We start from the raw sequence: 20,304 nt of genomic DNA, 5'->3' as shown, positions 1-20,304 counted from the left end.
ATTTATAACATTAATAAAAAGCAGAATTTAAAAATAAACTAGTTCTTCCTTCTGTTCTCCCATTCATCTATAGAGGATGAAAGATTTATTTGCCTTTTCTGTTGACATTTTTTCTTTCAATAAAACAACAGAAACTATTTATATTTAAAATTCAGGATCTCAGGGCTTCTAATCAATGAAAAACAATTTAAATTATAACAAATTGCATAGAATTAGAGACTTCCTAGTAAACAGAACTTGCCATAATGATATGTATTCCATTTGGAAGAGAATGCTTTGTTTTGTTCCCTGATTGCTTTCCTGTATCTATGACAGCTCCATTCTAGAAGAAGAATGAATGGGATTCAACAAATTGTTTTCTTTTTCTAGTCCCTTTGAAAAATAAACTTAGAGTAGAAGATGAAGACCAGTTCATTTACTTCCTGTGTTGTACAGATACTCTGAGGAAGAAAATGTTCCATAATTACCAAGTTATATGATATTTTTATTTACCCGTTTTCTATGTGCTAAATATATAATAGAATTTTATAGTGTTAAGCTAATTTATCATTAAAATTATATTTCTTCTTTTCCCCTCCTTCCTACATAACCTGCTCAGGAATTCATTCAGTCATTTTTTCCATTTAGTCATGTGTTATTAGTGAGTCCATGTTTCTCAACAGCTACCATGCAAATCATGTTGGATACAGAGATGAATAGGGATTGTACTTCATTTAACGAACTTCACAGTCTAAGAGAGACTTGTTAAAAGGAAAAAAGAGGGGGAGAAGTCCATAAGACAGCGTGATAAATATAATTCCCAGAACATCTGAGAAATTGGGACAAGGTCTCTTAGTTGTATGGAGAGGAGTGAGTGGTAAGAGTTCCACAAAGAAGTAGCACGTACAGAAATCCTGAAGTTGCATGAATCATTAAAAGAACTATGTCCTCTGAAACACAAAAAAAACATATATTGAAAAGGCGGTAGATAAAGTTGGAAAAGTTAAAAAAAAAAAAAGTTGGAAAAGTAGACCGACGTCTATGCTGCTAAGTCGCTTCAGTTGTGTCCGACTCTGTGCGACCCCACAGACGGCAGCCCACCAGGCTCTGCTGTCCCTGGGATTCTCCAGGCAAGAACACTGGAGTGGGTTGCCATTGCCTTCTCCATTGTGTGAAAGTGAAAAGTGAAAGTGAAAAGTGAAAGTGAAGTCGCTCAGTCGCGTCCGACTCGTAGCGACCCCATGGACTGCAGCCTACCAGGCTCCTCCATCCATGGGATTTTCTAGGCAAGAGTACTGGAGTGGCTTGCCATTGCCTTCTCCGAGACCGATGTCTATGTATAATGTTTAACTATTATCTTGTCAATAAAAGTAGCCAAGAAGTGTAAATAACACTAGTGGCACAGCGAAAAATGTAACAGAGGAACTGAAGATTTGAGAAAGTCAGAGAAATCGGGTGGCTGTTGTAATTGGATGACAGATGATTAGGCTTGAATTAAAACAATGTTTAAGTAATACAGAAGCAGATTAAAAATAAATAAAATTGACAAGATTAGTGCTTAATATAGGATGATCTTAAAGTCAGATTTCAACAGATTGAAGAGTGAATAAAGCTGAATGGGCAGTGAGGGTTATCTTCTGCTGTAGAACATTCACATCCTACCCCTAGGATGAATATGAATATGGCTTTCCTGGTTGCTCAGGAAAGCCTTAAATTCTGTCACCTCAGTTTTTCAAAGCTTCCCATGGTCTCTTTTTATTCATTCGGTTTTGTACTATTTTATTTCCTGAATTTCTTAATTCTAATCTTGATAGTCCTTGGGGGATATATATATATATATATATATATATATATATATTTTTTTTTTTTTTTTTAAGGTTTTCCTGGTGGCTCAGAGAGTAAAGAGTCTGCCTACAATGTAAGAGACCTGGGTTTGATCCCTGGGCCAGGAAGGTCTGCTGGAGAAGGGAATGGCAACCCACTCCACTACTTTTGCCTGAAGAATCCCATGGACAGAGGAGCCTGACAGGCTACAGTCCATGAGATCATAAAGAGTCAGACATTACTGAGTGACTAACAGTTTCATAGATTTTAAAAATACAATTTGGAAAAACTCTTGTGTATTAATGATTCATCAGATTATACAAAGATGAAGGGAATTACACTGACTTGAAAAATAGATTTTGAGATTTTTACCCAAAATGCAGAAAGAGAAAGAAATGAAAAATGAAAGTGATATTAAGAGGTGTGGAGGTAGAATAAGAAAGTTTAATTTGTAAATCATCAGAATTAAAAAAGGAAAATAAATACAGAGTAGGTGAAATGAAATATTTTAAAAGATAATGTTTGTGAATTTTTAAAAGCTGATTGAAAATAAAAATATAGTAATATGAAAATCACAGTGTACCTCAAATAGGATAAATAAAAAGAAACCCAGGCTAGACACATGGTACTGAAACTGGGCAAAGCCAAAAATAAAGAGGTAAAAGCACCCAGAAAGAAGGAACTGATCATTTAGAAAAATGGGAAAGTAGAATGACAGCAACAAAGAAAGCTAGAAGATAAGGACATAATACTTTCAATGTTTGAAGAAAAAAGTCTCAAAAATTGTATACACAACAAAAATATTTTCAAAAACTATTAGGGGGTGTGATGGTGCAGTAATTTTGTGACATTTTAACTTAACTCCAGTGCCAACCTTTGCTTCCCAGTTCAAAGGAAACAATTAAAAAAGCACACATTATAAGCCACTCTGCCAGAGGGAAATAGACATCATTAGCAAAGAATTTTAATCACTTACTTTTGATCTGTCTAGTGACTCCCTGGAAGAATAGGTTAAAAGATTCCTTTTGCCTAACTTGGAACTGGCCCAGTGTGAAAAGAAAGCTGCTTTACTGAGGGTGTTTGTTGAAGGCCTTTATAGGCCAGTATCTTAGGTTGCCATTGCCTGAGGTGATAGAGAACAATTGAGGCCAATGGTAGACAAACCGAAAAGCTTGAGAGGAACAGCAGGGGAGTGAAATGTACACTGCTGCTGTCACTTCAGTCGTGTCCGACTCTGTGCGACCCCGTAGATGGCAGCCCACCAGGCTCCCCCATCCCTGGGATTCTCCAGTCAAGAACACTGGAGTGGGTTGCCATTTCCTTCTCCAGTGCATGAAAGTGAAAAGTCAAAGTGAAGTTGCTCAGTCGTGTCCGACTCTTAGGGACCCCATGGACTGCAGCCCACCAGGCTCCTCCATCCATGGGATTCTCCAGGCAAGAGTACTGGAGTGGGTTGCCATTTCCTTCTCCAAAATGTACACAGCACTTTGAAAAGCTCGGACATACTTCTGAAATTCTAAAGGGCCCTGCACATGCTTAGTTTTCATGCTCTGGAAAGAGGAGAAAGTTCCAGACTCTCACCTGTGGATGCTAAGATTCTGTGGCAGCAGGAAGTAAACACAAAGGTAGGGTTGAAACCTGCCTGGTTGAGTGCTCAAGGACTGTCAACACATACACGCAGCTCCTTGAGAAAGTCTGAGAGATTTTTTTAGATTTAGGCATTTAAAGAAATTTTTTTCTAATCATTAACTTCCACTAATTAATAAAAACAGAGACCTAAATAACCACACATGACGAGGAATACAGCATTAACAAAATTAGCTTAGAAAAGTCAACTTAAGTTTCCTCAGAGGTCCAGATGTAGGACTGAGAAGGGATACCCCCATCTTTACCTAGCGTTACATATTTCCTAAGCAGCTGTAGCACAGATCACGGATTGAGTGAAGGTGCTGCAAGAGGATGCTTAAAATGTGGAATCACGGGATCCAAGTTAGTGAAAAAGGAAATAAATTGAGCAGTGGATGAAGGACTAAGAGAAAACAGAGGGATCACAGAAGTGGAAGTTGGAAGTCTTTTTTTTTTTTTTTCTGCCTAGAACCAGGGAGAGACAAGTGAAGGGAAGAGAGAAAGGTTAGGATTCTTATCTGTGACTGTGACACAGAGTAGATTATTTGAGCTTAAAAATATAATATGTGAAGCTGATTATGGCCAATAGAGTGACTTCCTGAAGTGAGATAGAATTGAAGATTCTAAAGGAATCTTAGATTTGGGGATTTTTAGCTCCCCTTTAAAAGAGTCAGATAAGTAGAGGCATGGAAATAAAACATCACACATGCCTCTCAATGGCCCCACCCAAGCAGCTGCCTGTGACCTGCCTGGGCTCAGGGAATGGAAAGCTGGGAAGTGCAAGTTCAGTTCAGTTCGCCATGGGGCTATTTGGAAAAACCCAGGAGAAGCCGCCGGAAGAGCTGGTCAGTGAATGGTCACTAAAGATAAGAAATGAGAGTCGTTGACGGGCAGATATGAGATATCCATAGAGAAGAAGAAAAAGTGAAACAGTCTATGAATGATGCTGCCAGAAAGGATCAGAAGGATGTCTGCATGGTTCTGGCCAAGGAGATGATTCAGGTCAAGGAAGGCCATGAGCAAGCTCTGTACATCCAAAGCGCACATGAACTCCGTGCTCACAGGGGTGAAGAACCAGCCGACAGTTGTGTGAGTGGCTGGTTCTCTTGCAGAAGAACACAGAGGTGATGAAGGCCATGCAGCATCTTGTGAAGATCTTGGAAATCCAGGCCACCGTGTGGGAGCTGTCCAAAGAGACGATGAAGACTGGGATCATAGAAAAGATGTTAGAGGACACTTTTGAAAGCATGGGCAATCAAGAAGAAATGAAAGAAGCAGCAGCAATAGAAATTGACAGAATTCTGTTTGACATCACCATAGGGGCTTTAGGCAAAGCACCTAGTAAGGTGCCAGATGTACTCCCGGAGCCTAAATCTCCAGGAGCCGTGCTGCATGAGAAGATGAGGAGGAATAAGAGGCCCTGGAAGCCATTCAGTATTGTAGGGCCCCCAGCCTCTCCTCACAGCCCCATTATTGGGCATACACTCCTTGAAGCCATTTCTGTGTCTCTTGCACTACCCATCTGGGTGTGGCACTGTGTTGTGGAGAAGGTTCTCTGCTAATCTTTCTTCACCCTCTGAAGAGGCTTTGGGATTCAGTGGGATTGTTCTTGAGAGGCGGTGTAGTAAATTCATCATTTTTAGGAGTATAAACAGAAGTGTCATTTTAGGAGATGAGGGCAAAGAAGTCTGTCTTCTTAAAATGCACTTCTGAGAATAGTGTTGATTGCCTGAATGTTGAGGATTCTGTGTGTGTGTGTGTGTGTATGTGTGTGTGTGTGTATACTTGGTCTGTAAAACACTATATAAATGGATCTTAATAAATTTCTGCTTTAAAAAAAACACACATACAAACATATCATGCATTAGTTGATGTATAACTCCTCAGTGAAGAACTGGGAGGACAGACTTTCAGACAACCAATACAGTTTTCTCTGGTGTATCTGAGGCATGAATCTCTCCTACCCCATCCCCTGCTCTGCCGCCATGCCTCTTGGCTTTGGTCATCCACTGTTTTGTTGCTAAGAATGGTATAATACCTATTAACCAGCCAGACCCTGAGTCTCTCCCTTCCTGCTGTCTTCTGTTAATCTATTTAAATATAATCTGCACTGATTCACACATATTAGATTTCTTCCTGGCTTTCTTCAGCCTTCATGCACTAGATAAAGCCACTGAACCAAAGACTCCAACCTCTTCTCTTTTGAAGATTATCTATAAAATATAGACCAATGAGGTCATCAAAAGTTAATAGTTGGGAAGTTTAGTCTTTAACTTCTTTTATTTTCCCAGCTTCCTCAGTGATTAAATTTAAGACTATCTGTATGATTGTTTGCCCTCCAACATTATTTACAGAAGTGTTTGAGCCACTTTCCAAGTTAGAGCCAAGTATTATGGCTTCTAGTAGATTTCCCCTTACTCTTATGTTCTTTGAATAACTTACGTTGTTAACATCCATCCTGAAAACTAGACAATATTCCCTTTGGAATGTGCCTGCGTTCCTCTTAAGTGAGGCCTCCGTCATATGGCCAGGAAGTTCTGCTGTTCCTAGAGTGACAGTCAATTTAACCCAAATCTCACCATGGGATAACAAAGTTTATGTCAGAACAGACATAGATTTTTGTAAGATTTCTAGTGAGAAACTATCTTGAACTCACTGCTCCTCAGAATTTGTTTCAGGAAGGTTCTATCTTAGAATTAAGGATTGAGCATATAAGCGAATTTTAGATGTAATTTAGTCCTAGTGTCTATATTAATTAAAGTTAAGAATCCAGTCTAGATTTTCTAACGTACGATTATCCAGGTTTTGGGTAAAACTTTACTTTCATGACACTGAATTCTGTTGTTTTAACCATTTTAAAAGTGTCCAAAATCCTTGTTTTTCTTGTGTTTAATAACTTTATTAAATTAACTGAATCATTTGTTCACAAGACACACTATATTTAAAAGGCATTGCTGAAACAGTTTAATAGCATATTTTGTAATTGTATGATTTAGACTTATCTAAAATTTATGCATAGTTAATATTTACAATACTGAAATTTGATTACTGAAAAAAGTTGAGTTGCACAGTTATTAATATTAATTCCAAAGGTATTTTTCTTTTCAGATTGCTATGCCATGCTATGAAGGACCATATAGTTCGTGTTGCAAATGAAGCTGAGTTTATTTTGAACAGACAGAGAGCTGAGGATGTACATAAACATGCAGAGTTTGAGGTAAGGTTTGGGGAGTGAATTAAATTCTGCTTTTCTCTTACAAGTCAGTTGTCACCAATGGTAACCTTATATAAGTTTTTTTTTTTCGAGACGAAAGTTTCACTGAAGGCATTTCAGTTGTTTTTAAAAGCTTTAGTAAATGTCAGACAGGGCACTTATTTCTTATTACCTCATTTGCAATATGAAAAGACTACTCTAGCATTATGCTTAACCACTTGATAGACTGAGGTTGTTCTAACTTATTCTTAAAGGCACATACAGTTTTACAGTGCAATTCCTTTAGTAATTTTTAAGCATAGTTTACACACCATTAGATATGGGTGTAATAGTGGTTATGTGAAGAAACAGTTTTACTCTTCTCTAATTTATTATTTAATAATGTATTCATCTCTATTTAGAGTGACCAAAGATCATTTTAGTTCATATTTTATTTTTATAATTTATACTTTATTAACAAATGAAGCAATCCTATTATATATGATGTATATGTAGATCTGTATGTATATATGGAAACATAATAGTTTAAAATCTTCATAAGCACAAATTATAATTTGCATAAAGAACAAACTATCATTTCTATTTTATATTCAAAAACTTAAGGTATTCCAAGTAGTACATAGTACATACTAATAGTTTTTAAAATAAATATTATTCTTATATTTCTAGCATGTCAATAATTATTTGACATATTACCCTGATTCAATAAACTTATTTTCAGAAATATTTAGGTGACCTGGTGTTAGACTTAGGTTGGCCTTGAAAATAATACCTAAGTCCACCAATTTATGCTCCTGATACAGCATATGAACAAGTGTCGTGCAGCTGGAAGCTAGAACCCATATTTCCAGTTTTGAGGTTTTTATCTCAATAAAGCAGCTCTCTTAGTCATGCAGGTTGATATAGGTCTAGAGATCTCTGATCTACCTCGCTGAAAATAAGGCAGAAATAACTGTTTTGTTATAATAACCATAATATCCACTTCATTTGTCAAATGAGACACCACACACCTGTCATATGGGATTGTAGCAGTCTTATTTGAAAAAAATATAAATTCTAATAAAAATACATCAACAGTTAAGTGTTTGTCAGAATGAAGTTTTGTATCTTTCCAACCATAAATAACATCGAATCTTTATAAATCAGGTATCATACTCTAATCTGGATGATGAGAAAAGATTAAGTTATCTGCTTTGAATAATATGTTTAGGTATAAGATATGTCAGAACTCTAGACAAAATAGCAATGTTCAGTTGACTTTTGACCTCTTTTAGTAATAAGGTTTAGAATATTAACTGAATTCCCTGCAGAATCAGTTTTGAGTTGATCATATTTCTACTAAGAAAAGCAAGTTATTTTGTGGGGATATAAGCAGATCAATATTTGACATGTGAAAGCATTTAAGATACATTTTCAAGCCATCAGATTTTAATTACAAGCTCTAACATATATTTAACCAAGATGATACTAAGCTAAGAATGATGTTTTACAACCTTTGTACATTATTGTCCCCCTAACGAAAATTTTTAAATAGTTGTCACCCTAATCAGCCCCTACCATGATTTATTATAATTATAGCCAATATGCTGTTTATTTGTTTGTGTACTGTGTATGCGTGCTTTATACATTTAAAGAGTAAGATTGTTTTCACACACCCTTAATACCATTTTCACCATCTTGGTGAAAATGAGATCTCTCTGATTAAGGACACACAGCTAAAGGAGGTATAGATGCTGTGAACGGAATGTGAACAACTCAGTGTTTTTAGATTGTGTACACATAAAATACTGATGTAAACCAAATTTTGAGAGTATTATCATTGTTACTTAATAAACGTGCATTGTTTTTTTTAACCCAAATTTTCTATTTGTTCCTTTTAGGTTAAAGCTATATTAATAAAGTGCATTGATGTGTGTGTATCTGTGTGCATGTGTAGTTTACCAAACATATTCCACTTTTAAATTGTAATAGATTTTATAAAAGCCATAACATTTTATACTAGGACTTCTTGAGGAATTTCTATATCTCCCATATAAGCCTGTAATTAGGAAAAAAAGTATATTTAATTTGAGATGGGTACTTAACAGTTAAGTTTTTTGGCTAACCACTGTAATTGTTAAGGAAGAAAAATGAAAATTTAATTTTACTCTCCAATGAGCTAATGAAATATTAACCTCATTATGGAGACAGATCATTGTACTAATTGGTGAGTCCCTGTACAAAAAGATAAATTGGAAAATGAATTAATCCTTCTTAGGTTACTGAAGGATTATTTCTCTGGAAGACATGACTTTGGTAGTCTAAATCTAGAGATAGTTGAAAGGATTATGCTCATATACCTTCCATGAAGGATTTTTACTTCATAATAATGAATGTGAACTCATTATATGTGTATTTTAGATGTATAAAACTTTTTTATAATTATATGACTCATATTAATACTTGATAATATTAAAATATTCAGTCACTCTATACGTAAATCATTATACAAAAAAGACTTAGGATTAAAGAGATGTTTCATCACATGTTCATGTTTGTATTGAACCTTTTTGATACACAAGATTGCCTATGTTTCTAATACCAATGAACTTGAATACATATAGCTGAGAGGACAACTGATTATTAGGTAGAGAAGATTAAGAGAGTAGTTATCATTCAACAACACTTTGAATACACTAAATTCCAGAGCTAAGATACTCTGTAGAGAAAATCTTGTTTTAGCCCTTTATTTTATGAATATAAAACTGAATACAGAGAAAAAAGAATTTACATAAAGTGTGAAATTGAATGAAACTCTAAATTCCTAAACTATCTTCTATACCACATTGCCATTTATGGCATCAGGTCAGATCAGATCAGATCAGTTGCTCAGTTGTGTCTGACTCTTTGCGACCCCATGAATCGCAGCACGCCAGGCCTCCCTGTCCATCACCAACACCCGGAGTTCACTGAGACTCATGTCCATCGAGTCAGTGATGCCATCTAGCCATCTCATCCTCTGTCGTCCCCTTCTCCTCCTGCCCCCAATCGCACCCAGCATCAGGGTCTTTTCCAATAGTCAACTCTTCGAATGAGGTGGCCAAAGTACTGGAGTTTCAGCTTTAGCATCATTCCTTCCAAAGAAATCCCAGGGCTGATCTCCTTCAGAATGGACTGGTTGGATCTCCTTGCAGTCCAAGGGACTCTCAAGAGTCCTTTCCAACACCACACTTCAAAAGCATCAATTCTTCGGCGCTCAGCCTTCTTCACAGTCCAACTCTCACATCCATACATGACCACAGGAAAAACCATAGCCTTGACTAGACGAATCTTTGTTGGCAAAATAATGTCTCTGCTTTTGAATATGCTATCTAGGTTGGTCATAACTTTCCTTCCAAGGAGTAAGCGTCTTTTAATTTCATGACTGCAGTCACCATCTGTAGTGATTTTGGAGCTCAGAAAAATAAAGTCTGACACTGTTTCCACTGTTTCCCCATCTATTTCCCATGAAGTGGTGGGACCGGATGCCATGATCTTCGTTTTCTGAATGTTGACCTTTAAGCCAACTTTTTCACTCTCCACTTTCACTTTCATCAAGAGGCTTTTGAGTTCCTCTTCACTTTCTGCCATAAGGGTGGTGTCATCTGCATATCTGCGGTTATTGATATTTCTCCCAGCTATCTTGATTCCAGCTGGTGTTTCTTCCAGTCCAGCGTTTCTCATGGAACACTATTAAATGGCACAGTTTTGATTTATATATAATTATCAGGAACATAACATTTTTAAGTAAGACATTTCATTCCAATCCCAAAGAAAGGTAATGCCAAAGAATGCTCAAACTACCGCGCAATTGCACTCATCCCACACGCTAGTAAACTAATGCTCAAAATTCTCCAAGCCAGCCTTCAGCAATACATGAACCGTGAACTTCCAGGTGTTCAAGCTGGTTTTAGAAAAGGCAGAGGAACCAGAGATCAAATTGCCAACATCCGCTGGATCATGGAAAAAGCAAGAGAGTTCCAGAAAAACATCTACTTCTGTTTTATTGACCATGCCAAAGCCTTTGACTGTGTGCATCACAATAAACTGTGGAAAATTCTGAAAGAGATGGGAATCCCAGACCACCTGACCTGCCTCTTGAGAAACCTGTATGCAGGTCAGGAAGCAACAGTTAGAACTGAACATGTAACAACAGACTGGTTCCAAATAGGAAAAGGAGTACGTCGAGGCTGTATATTGTCACCCCGCTTATTTAACGTCTATGCAGAGTACATCATGAGAAATGATGGGCTGGAGGAAGCAACAAGCTGGAATCAAGATTGCTGGGAGAAATATCAATAACCTCAGATATGCAGATGACACCACCCTTATGGCAGAAAGTGAGGAGGAACTAAAGAGCCTCTTGATGAAAGTGAAATAGGGGAGTGAAAAAGTTGGCTTAAAGCTCAACATTCACAAAACTAAGATCATGGCATCCAGTTCCATCACTTTATGGAAAATAGATAGGGAAACAGTGGAAACAGTGTCAGACTTTATTTTTCTGGGCTCCAAAATCACTGCAGATGGTGACTGCAGCCATGAAATTAAAAGACGCTTACTCCTTGGAAGGAAAGTTATGACCAACCTAGATAGCATATTAAAAAGCAGAGACATTTCTTTGTCAACAAAGGTCCATCTAGTCAAGGCTATGGTTTTTCCAGTGGCCATGTATGGATGTGAGAGTTGGACTGTAAAGAAAGCTGAGTGCCAAAGAATTGATGCTTTGAACTGTGGTGTTGGAGAAGACTCTTGAGAGTCTCTTGGATTGCAAGGAGATCCAACCAGTCCATCCTACAGGAGATCATTCCTGGGTGTTCATTGGAAGGACTGATTTTGAAGCTGAAACTCCAATACTTTGGCCACCTGATGTGAAGAGCTGACTGATTTGAAAAGACCCTGATGCTGGGAAAGATTGAGGGCAGGAGGAGAATGGGACGACAGAGGATAAGATAGCTGGATGACATCACTGACTCAATGGACATGGGTTTGGGTGGACTCCGCGTGTTAGTGATGGACAGGGAGGCCTGGCTTGCTGCAGTTCATGGATTTGCAAAGAGTTGTATACAACTGAGCAGCTGAACTGAGCTGATACTATATTGGGCTTCCGTGGTGGCTCAGATGGTAAAAAAAAAAAAAATCTTCCTGCAATTCAGGAGACCTGGGTTCAACCCCTGGGTCAGGAAGATCCCCTGGAGGAGGGAATGGCTACCTACTCCAGTAATCTTGCCTGGAGAATTCCATGGATAAAAGAACCTGACAGGCTACAGTCCATGGTGTGGCAAAGAACTGGACATGACTGAACAATGAACACTTATATACTATATTAGGGGCTTCCCTGGTAGCTCAGCAGTAAAGAATTCCCCTGCCAATGCAGGATACCTGGGTTCAATCCCTCGGTCGGGACAATCTCCTGGAAAAGGAAATGGCAAATCACTCCAGTGTTCTTGCTGGGAAATCCCATCTATAGAGCAGCCTGGCAGGCTACCATCCATGGGGTCACAAAAAGTCAGACACTACGTAGCAACTAAACAGCAACAACAACATTGTATTGGTAAAATAATAAGTAGATTTGCATTTTTGATAAACTATTTTGTTTCTAAAATGCTCACTTTTAGAATATGTTAAAATCAGAATTTCAGAATTGGAAAGTAGATTAAAAGTCATAAATTATCTGATAATATTACTTAATGAGCTTTCCTTGGGACTCAGATGGTAAAGAATCTGCCTACAATGCGAGAGACCCAGATTATTAACATTCAAATTGCTTTCCATATACTTTATGTATAAACACATAGAAAGAACACAGTTTTACCAGTTTAAAAAGTGACCATGTGTATATGCATATATATATATACACATACATATATACTAGAATATCTTTCAAAATATTATATTATCTGAATTTTAAAAATTGAATTGATAATGATTACCCTTTAATTCAAGGCTAGATACCATTTCTTTCCTATATAGATAGAGGTGTATTATCATGCACTGTTGGTATTTCTTCTAGTCACAGTGTGCCCAATATGCTGCTGATAGAAGAGAGGAAGAGAAGATGTGTGACCATCTCATAAGTGCCGCAAAGCATCGGGACCACGTGACTGCAAATCAGTTGAAACAGAAAATCTTGAACATTCTCACAAATAAGCATGGTGCATGGGGAGCGGTTTCTCATAGGTGAGTTGTAAAAAAAAATACTAGAAGTAAAGAGTAACTCATAGGTTAATTTTAAAAGTTATAAATAAAAAATAACTATAAACTTAAAAATTACTCATAGACTATTATTTTAAAGTATTATAAATTGCTTAATTTTTTTCCTGAAATCTTTTTAATGACTCTTTAGAATGGCTTTAAAAGAAAATCTAAACTTTTACAAGTAATCTAATGGAAGTTATTTCTAATTTATAATTATGTATAACAATACAAAATTTGTTTAGACAAGTATTTTAGACTATCATTTCTCATATATAGCAAGAGTGTAGAAATGGTTTGTTTTTAATCTTTTAGAGTCAACTCTTCAAATTATTAGATTTATATCATTCTTAATTTTGCTTACATATAAGTAATAATATAAGCATGTATTATGGAGAAGTAATAACATTCTTTAAAAATATTTTATTTCATATTTCTCTATTCACTTTTTCTTAGGAAAGGTTTTCATCTCAAATTAGGCTATTTTTGAGACAATAATAAAGTGTTTTTCTACTAAAATTTTGTGGGTATAAAATTGTTTTGTTTTCTTCTGCACAATGTTTTCTAGAAAAATAGTAGTGAGTCAGGTCACTATATTTAGATTGCTAAGGTCCTTCATTTATATATATTAGGACTGTCTTATCTCATTGAATGTTTTTATCCAGTCTCTGTCTGGAAGAATTTAGGGGTTGGTTACCTGTGGAAAGGACACTAAGAAAAATTCTGGTAGAAGTGATTCTGTTAGCTAGAGAGAACATCTGGAATATGGCCAGGATAATAGTTGATCAACTGTCCTGGGATCTCAAGTATAAGATAGATTTAAGAAAACTTTATTATTTGAATTTAAAGTAATATTATAACATAAACATCTTTAAAAATAGCTAACTCTAGATATTTGTTTCTTATAATAATAACAATACCACCACATCTAACATTAATTAAATATTTATTGTTTGCCAGGCACTATACTAAGAATGTTAAATGAGATTTTTTTTTAACATTCAGAAAATCTCTATTAAGGTTGATACTGAATTTTTTTTTTCATATTACAATAAAGAAATTTGAAGATTTCAGAGTTTAAGTGAAACCTGTATAGTATCACACAGTTTTACAAGTAGAAGCAGACTGTATCAGTCAGGGTTCACCAGACAAACAGAAAAGATCCAACAGAATATATATAAGATACAGATATAGATGTAGGTATGGATATGAATATAGATATATAGATATTTATTTATTTTAAAGAATTGGCTCACATGCTTATGGGACCTGGCAAATCTGAAATCTGTAGGCTGGGCTGGCAGTCTGGAAGCACAGACAGGATTTCTGTCTTGAGGCAGAATTCCTTCTTCTCCAGGAAACCTAGGTCTTTTCTCTTAAGACCTTCAACTGATTAGATGAGTCCCACCCACATTACTGGGCATAATATCCTTTACTTATAGTCAACTGTTTATACATGTTATCACACCTACAAAATACCTTCACAGCAACATCTAGACTAGTATTTGATGAAACAGCTGAGCACCAAAGCCTGGCCTGCCCTCACATAATTAAATTATAGTCTGGTAGAAGGGGCTGGTAGTAAACAAATAATTATAGAAATAAAACATTAATAACAAAATTCAGCAAACGTTAGGAAAGAAAAATATAGGGTACTCTGAAAGAAAGAGTGTAACAGAGAATCTTTATTTTAGATTAGAGATTTCAGGGAAGACTTTTTCTTTTTTTTTTTCCTTTTTTTTAAATTTTATTTTATTTTTTAACTTTACAATATTGTATTGGTTTTGCCATACATCAACATGAATCCGCCACAGGTACACACATGTTCCCCATCCTTAACCCTCCTCGCTCCTCCCTCCCCATATGATTATCTCAATAGATGCAAAGACTTTTTCAAAGAAGGTCAGTTTAGGCCAAGTTTTGAGGGATGAGAAGGGAATCATCAGCAAAGTGTGGAATATAGAACATTAGGAGACAAACATTACAAAGACTCAGACTATAGAGATAATAAAATGAACAGAAAGGGGAGTTCTATGTCTACAGCTCAGTGAGTGGTGGGGGTGGTGTCTTGAGATGAGGCTGGAGAGGAACATATGAGCCTGATGATTTAAAGTCCTGTAGATCACAAGGATTTGTGACTTTATCCTAAGTGGCATGAAAAACAGTGAAGGGTTTTGAGCAGAAGGGTAACATGATCTGATTTATGTTTAAAAAGATTAGTCTGGCTGCTTTTTGAAGACATATACTAGAAGAAATAGGAAAATATGGTCAACCTGTTTTAGCTGAGGTCACATGTCACCCTTTCTATAGAGTTTCCTGGGTTCTCTATCTTTTGTAAACCTGATTCCTCATAGTTTGTGATAATTATCTGTATTGCAACTATCTATGGTATATCACTTACTGTTTTATAGCAATGTAGATGTGCCTGCCTCTTCCAATAGCCTTGTAGTTTCCTCAGTGGAGAGGTTGAATACCACTTATAGATATATTCTTGTTATTAAATATATGTTAAATCTGAAGGAATTTCATCTCTATAATATTCTACTTCCTGTTTTATATAAAATGTTTAGTTTTAACATACAATTCCTTTTAATTTTATCTTTTGACTCAATTATGCTGCTCATTGGCTCTAACATATTTTAACTTTTGAATTCATATAATGTTATTGATCTTGATTTCTTCCCTGTGGAAAAACTAGAATTTGAGAGCTTTTTTAAAATATACATTACAAGTTGTATTGACAAGTATGTTGGTAGCACTAAGTAGAAGAAACAATCTATTAATATTAATTGTGATCTTGTTAATACTGTGAAATCTAAGATGACCAAAAAATTAACCTGCTTAGAAATAAAAAATATTCGTATCATAGCTCATTCTCATTTAATGGCTATGAAACTTCATAGAATAGCATGCCATTGCTTCTAAAAAGTTATATAAATAAATATAACAGGTTCAAATGAGAGGATGGACATAGTTATTGGATTTCAATCTGATAGTCTACACTTCCAAAACAAGACTTGATCTGTATCAAGAGTTCTCTCACTCTATCAATAATTTAAAGTCAAAGTAATGAAATAACCCAAAATCAGCATTATAAGCACAAAATATTAACTTAAAGTAATGTAATTTAACACTAAAACATAAAGCAAGGAGTGAGCAGGTAGTATTTCAAGTGAAAATCATATACTTTTTTTTTTTAAACTTTACATAATTGTATTAGTTTTGCCAAATATCAAAATGAATCCGCCACAGGTATACATGTGTTCCCCATCCTGAACCCTCCTCCCTCCTCCCTCCCCATACCATCCCTCTGGGTCGTCCCAGTGCACTAGCCCCAAGCATCCAGTATCGTGCATCGAACCTGGACTGGCAACTCGTTTCATACATATACTTTTGAAACAAAGTCTAGATTTGAAATATTTTGAAACAGTCGTATTAACTTTCACTTCCTGGCTCCATTTCTCTGTCCTTTGACTTAAAATGTTTACTGATGCCATTTATAATGGGTATGAACTATAGCCACTGTACTCAGATTTTATTTAAACCTGAATTAATTTGCCCTGAGTCCCTTCCATGGGAGTTGGAAAACTCAGTCTTATTTATTAATAGGGCCCCACACACTCAAGGATTATGCTGAGATTCTGATAATCTTATTAATGTAAAGCTCTGGATCTTCATTTTACTCTGGGCTCTAGAGATACGCTTATTCTTAAAAGCAGGTCTGTTTCTGGACAAAATTAGACTTTAGTTTCTGCATTAATGCAACGAGCTGTAGTACCTGGGGAACAGCTGCACATGTTCCTGCCCTTTCATTGGAAGTAAATGTACCATCTCACTTTCAGGACCCTCTTCTTACATCATCTTCTTAGTCTTACAATAAACTACCCAAACCCTGGATACCTCAGTCTCTTCTTCCCTTAAGACTCATTGTCCAGCATGTCTTCTGGGATAGTTCAGCTGCCTTTTAAAAGGAGTATCTCGTATCTGCTAAGAAGGTAAAAATAGCCTCAGATTTCTAGATCCAAAACCCTGCTTATTTTGGAGAAGTTGGCATACAGCGTAGTGGGGATTTTGCTTAGTTTTCTGATCCATTTTATTCCCTGGCTGGGACTTTTTTGCAACCATCTGTTTGAACTCTAGGTTCTGTAACCATGGAACAGATTTTCATTTTCCTTGGGTACTTGGAAATCTTTAACATTGGGTACTTGAATCTTTAACATTCAACTCATTGTGTTCTAATTAATTTAGATCACTGACTCTAACCACTTTAATAGAAAACATACATCTAAAATTATGTAATGTCATTGTGACTTGATGATTAAATGGTTAGTAAAGAATCAAGAATGTTGTCCAGGTTGCTGTCATCACTCACCAGGTAATGGTGGTGCCATTCTTAGAACTCAGAAACACTGAAAGAAGTGGTGTAGATGGGAAGATGATTATTGAGTTTGCCTTGCCCAGATCATATTTTAATGGAAAAGTCTACCATAAAGAAGAAAATAGAGCTCCATATGACAGTAGGTCACTGTTCGTGCATGTGATGAACTTCTTAGACATGGCCAAATATATACTTCCAATCCCCAACAAATCTCATCTCTCTTATTCCTTGATTTACTTCTTTCTTTCATCTTCCACTCCCCATACAGCACACGTACACACATTGTCCCTCAACAGATCGTGTCAGCAATACATCTATATGTTTTCTTCTTCCAACCACCAAAAGTTGTTATAATATGGATTCTTGTAGGGTAGGGGGATTTTATTTTGAGTTAATTATACTATATTTTGAATTATTTTCCCAACTTCTCTGAGTGTATCACATGATGTTTTCTCTGATACAGCAAAACATTTGATTACAATAGATTACAAGGTCTGTACTCCATTTCCTTCCAAATAAAAGGAAGGAGTCTAATTGTAAATTTTTAAAATATGTAAGAAACTTCTTATATTCTGTCAACAGCCAAAAAGAGAAAGAACTGTATCTGTGACTATTAAGCTCTATCTTTAAATAGGTTTAAAAGTACATTATCTTTAATTCATTACTTCTAGGGTTGTTTATTGCTGGATAGTTTCATCAAGGCAAAGGAGTAAACATATTAAGTTAAAAATAAGAAAGTGATTGAAGTGATAGAGTGATAAGTGATAATTTAAATAGTTAAGGAAGGAAGCAAGTAAAGAAAGCAGGGGACTGATACACAGAAAATAATGGAGTCAAGAAAATAAGAGTCAGTGAACTGAAACTATGGGAATCTCTCAGATGTTTGATTTTAAGATTTCAGAAATATATAAGAACAGGTTAACACAACCAGAATGTGGTCATAAAAATACAATAATTAAGTGGAGTCAAGTTGAAAATCATAATAATGAGATCAAGAAACTGAAAGGATGGAATCTTGCATTTGGCACTTAAGTTGAATTGTTATTGTTTAGTCGCTAAGTCACTTCCGACTCTGTGAACCCATGGACTACAGCATGCCAGGCTTCCGTGTCCTTCAGTGCCTCCCAGAGTTTACTCAGATTCATCTCCACTGAGTTAGTGATGCTATCTAACCATCTTATTCTCTGCGGCCTTCTACTTTTGGCTTCAATCTTTCCCAGTATCACGGTCTTTTTAAGTGAGTCGGCTCTTTGCATAAAGTAGCCAAAGTATAGAAGCTTCAGCTTCAGCATCAGTCCTTCCAAAGAATATTGAGGGTTGATTTCCTTTAGGATTGACTGGTTTGATCTCCTTGCAGTCCAAGGGACTCTGCTGCTGCTGCTAAGTCACTTCAGTCGTATCCGACTCTGTGCAACCCCATAGACGGCAGCCCACCAGGCTCCCCCGTCCCTGAGATTCTCCAGGAAAGAACACTGGAGTGGGTTGCCATTTCCTTCTCCAATGCATGAAAGTGAAAAGTGAAAGTGAAGTCGCTCACTTGTGTCCGACTCTTAGTGACCCCATGGACTGCAGCCCACCAGGCTCCTCCATCCATGGGATTTTCCAGGCAAAACTACTAGAGTGGGGTGCTATTGCCTTCTCCACCAAGGGACTCTAAAGAGTCTTATCTACCACCACAATTCAAAAACATCAATTCTTTGGCATTCAGCCTTCTTTATAGTACAGCTCTCACATCCATACACAACTACTAGAAAAACCATAGCTCTGACTGTACAGAATTTTGTTGGCAAAGTGATGTGTCTGCTTTTTTAATATCCTATCTAGGTTTGTCACACTTTCCTTCCAAGTAGCAAGCATCTTTGAATTTCATAGCTGCAGTCACCACTTGCAGTGATTTTGGAGCCCAAAGAAAGAAAATCTGTCACTGCTTTGACATTTTCCCCTTCTTTTTACCATGAAGTGGAGGTACTGGATGCCATGATCTTAGTTTTTTGAATGTTGAGTTTTAAGCTGGCTTTTTCTCTCTCCTGTTTCACCCTCATTAAGAGGCTCTTTAGTTCCCTTTACTTTTCTGTAGTTAGAGTAGTGTCATCTGCATATCTGAGGTATTGATATTTCTCCTGACAATCTTGATTCCAGCTTGTGATTCATCCAGCTCGGTATTTTGCATGATGTATACAACCTTGACATATAATTACAGTATTTGGGATGGAAAGGAAAATTGTGAGCAGCTTCTGAGTCTTCAGTAAATGAAAGGAAAAGAATGTGAAGCTGGGAGAATATTCCAAGTGGGGGAAAAGACCAAAGTGGTATTACCAGATTCAGCAAATACCTTTAGAAGTATCAAAGTTCATCTTCCCTTAAAGAGAGAGAGAGAAAACTTTAACAGCCTGTCAGTCTCTCCAAAGTAAAATAATTTATAAAATGCTTTACATACCATTCAGTCCAGTTCAGTCGCTCAGTCGTGTCCGACTCTTTGCAACCCCATGAATTGCAACACGCCAGGCCTCCCTGTCCATCACCAACTCCTGGAGTTCACTCAAACTCAACGTCCATTGAGTCGGTGATGCCGTCCAGCCATCTTATCCTCTGTCATTCCCTTCTCCTCCTGCCCCAATCCCTCCCAGCATCACAGTCTTTTCCAATGAGTCAGCTCTTCGCATGAGGTGGCCAAAGTACTGGAGTTTCAGCTTTAGCATCATTCCTTCCAAAGAACACCAGTCCTTTAGAATGGACTGGTTGAATTTCCTTGCAGTCCAAGGGTCTCTCAAGAGTCTTCTCCAACACCACAGTTCAAAAGCATCAGTTCTTTAGCTCTCAGCTTTCTTCACAGTCCAATTCTCACATCGATACATGACCACTGAAAAAACCATAGCCCTGACGAGACAGCAAAGTAATGTCTCTGCTTTTGAATATACTATCTAGGTTGGTCATAGCTTTCCTTCCAAGGAGTAATCATCTTTTAATTTCATGGCTGCAATCACCATCTGCAATGATTTTGCAGCCCCCAAAAAATAAAGTGTGACACTGTTTCCACTGTTTCTCCATCTATTTCCCATGAAGTGATGGGACC

The 20,304-nt window shown here is 36.8% G+C and overlaps 1 protein-coding gene and 1 pseudogene across 10 annotated transcripts in view; both read left to right on the top strand.

Moving 5' to 3' along the window:
* Positions 1–20,304, top strand: part of NBEA (neurobeachin) — a 672,061-nt gene that overhangs the window by 345,628 nt on the left and 306,129 nt on the right. For all 9 annotated transcript variants that reach the window (XR_015138069.1, XM_086329378.1, XM_086329374.1 and 6 more), the window contains 2 exons: positions 6,538–6,646; positions 12,672–12,838. Coding sequence is in view for 8 of the 9 variants with exons in the window: in XM_086329378.1 (XP_086185504.1) it covers positions 6,538–6,646; positions 12,672–12,838 (276 nt within the window). In the remaining variant the exon portion in view is untranslated. The remainder of the gene's footprint in view (positions 1–6,537; positions 6,647–12,671; positions 12,839–20,304) is intronic.
* LOC147361560 (charged multivesicular body protein 3 pseudogene) lies at positions 3,809–5,043 on the top strand (annotated as a pseudogene). Its single transcript, XR_015138070.1, has one exon. The product of XR_015138070.1 is annotated as a charged multivesicular body protein 3 pseudogene (transcript).

This window comes from Bos grunniens, chromosome 12 (genome assembly GCF_055505025.1).
Source record: "Bos grunniens cultivar Pamir isolate PY7600 chromosome 12, Bosgru_T2T1.0, whole genome shotgun sequence".
Lineage (NCBI taxonomy): Eukaryota > Metazoa > Chordata > Mammalia > Artiodactyla > Bovidae > Bos > Bos grunniens.
Note: the sequence above shows the minus strand (reverse complement) of the source record. Positions and strands in the feature narration are given on the sequence as shown.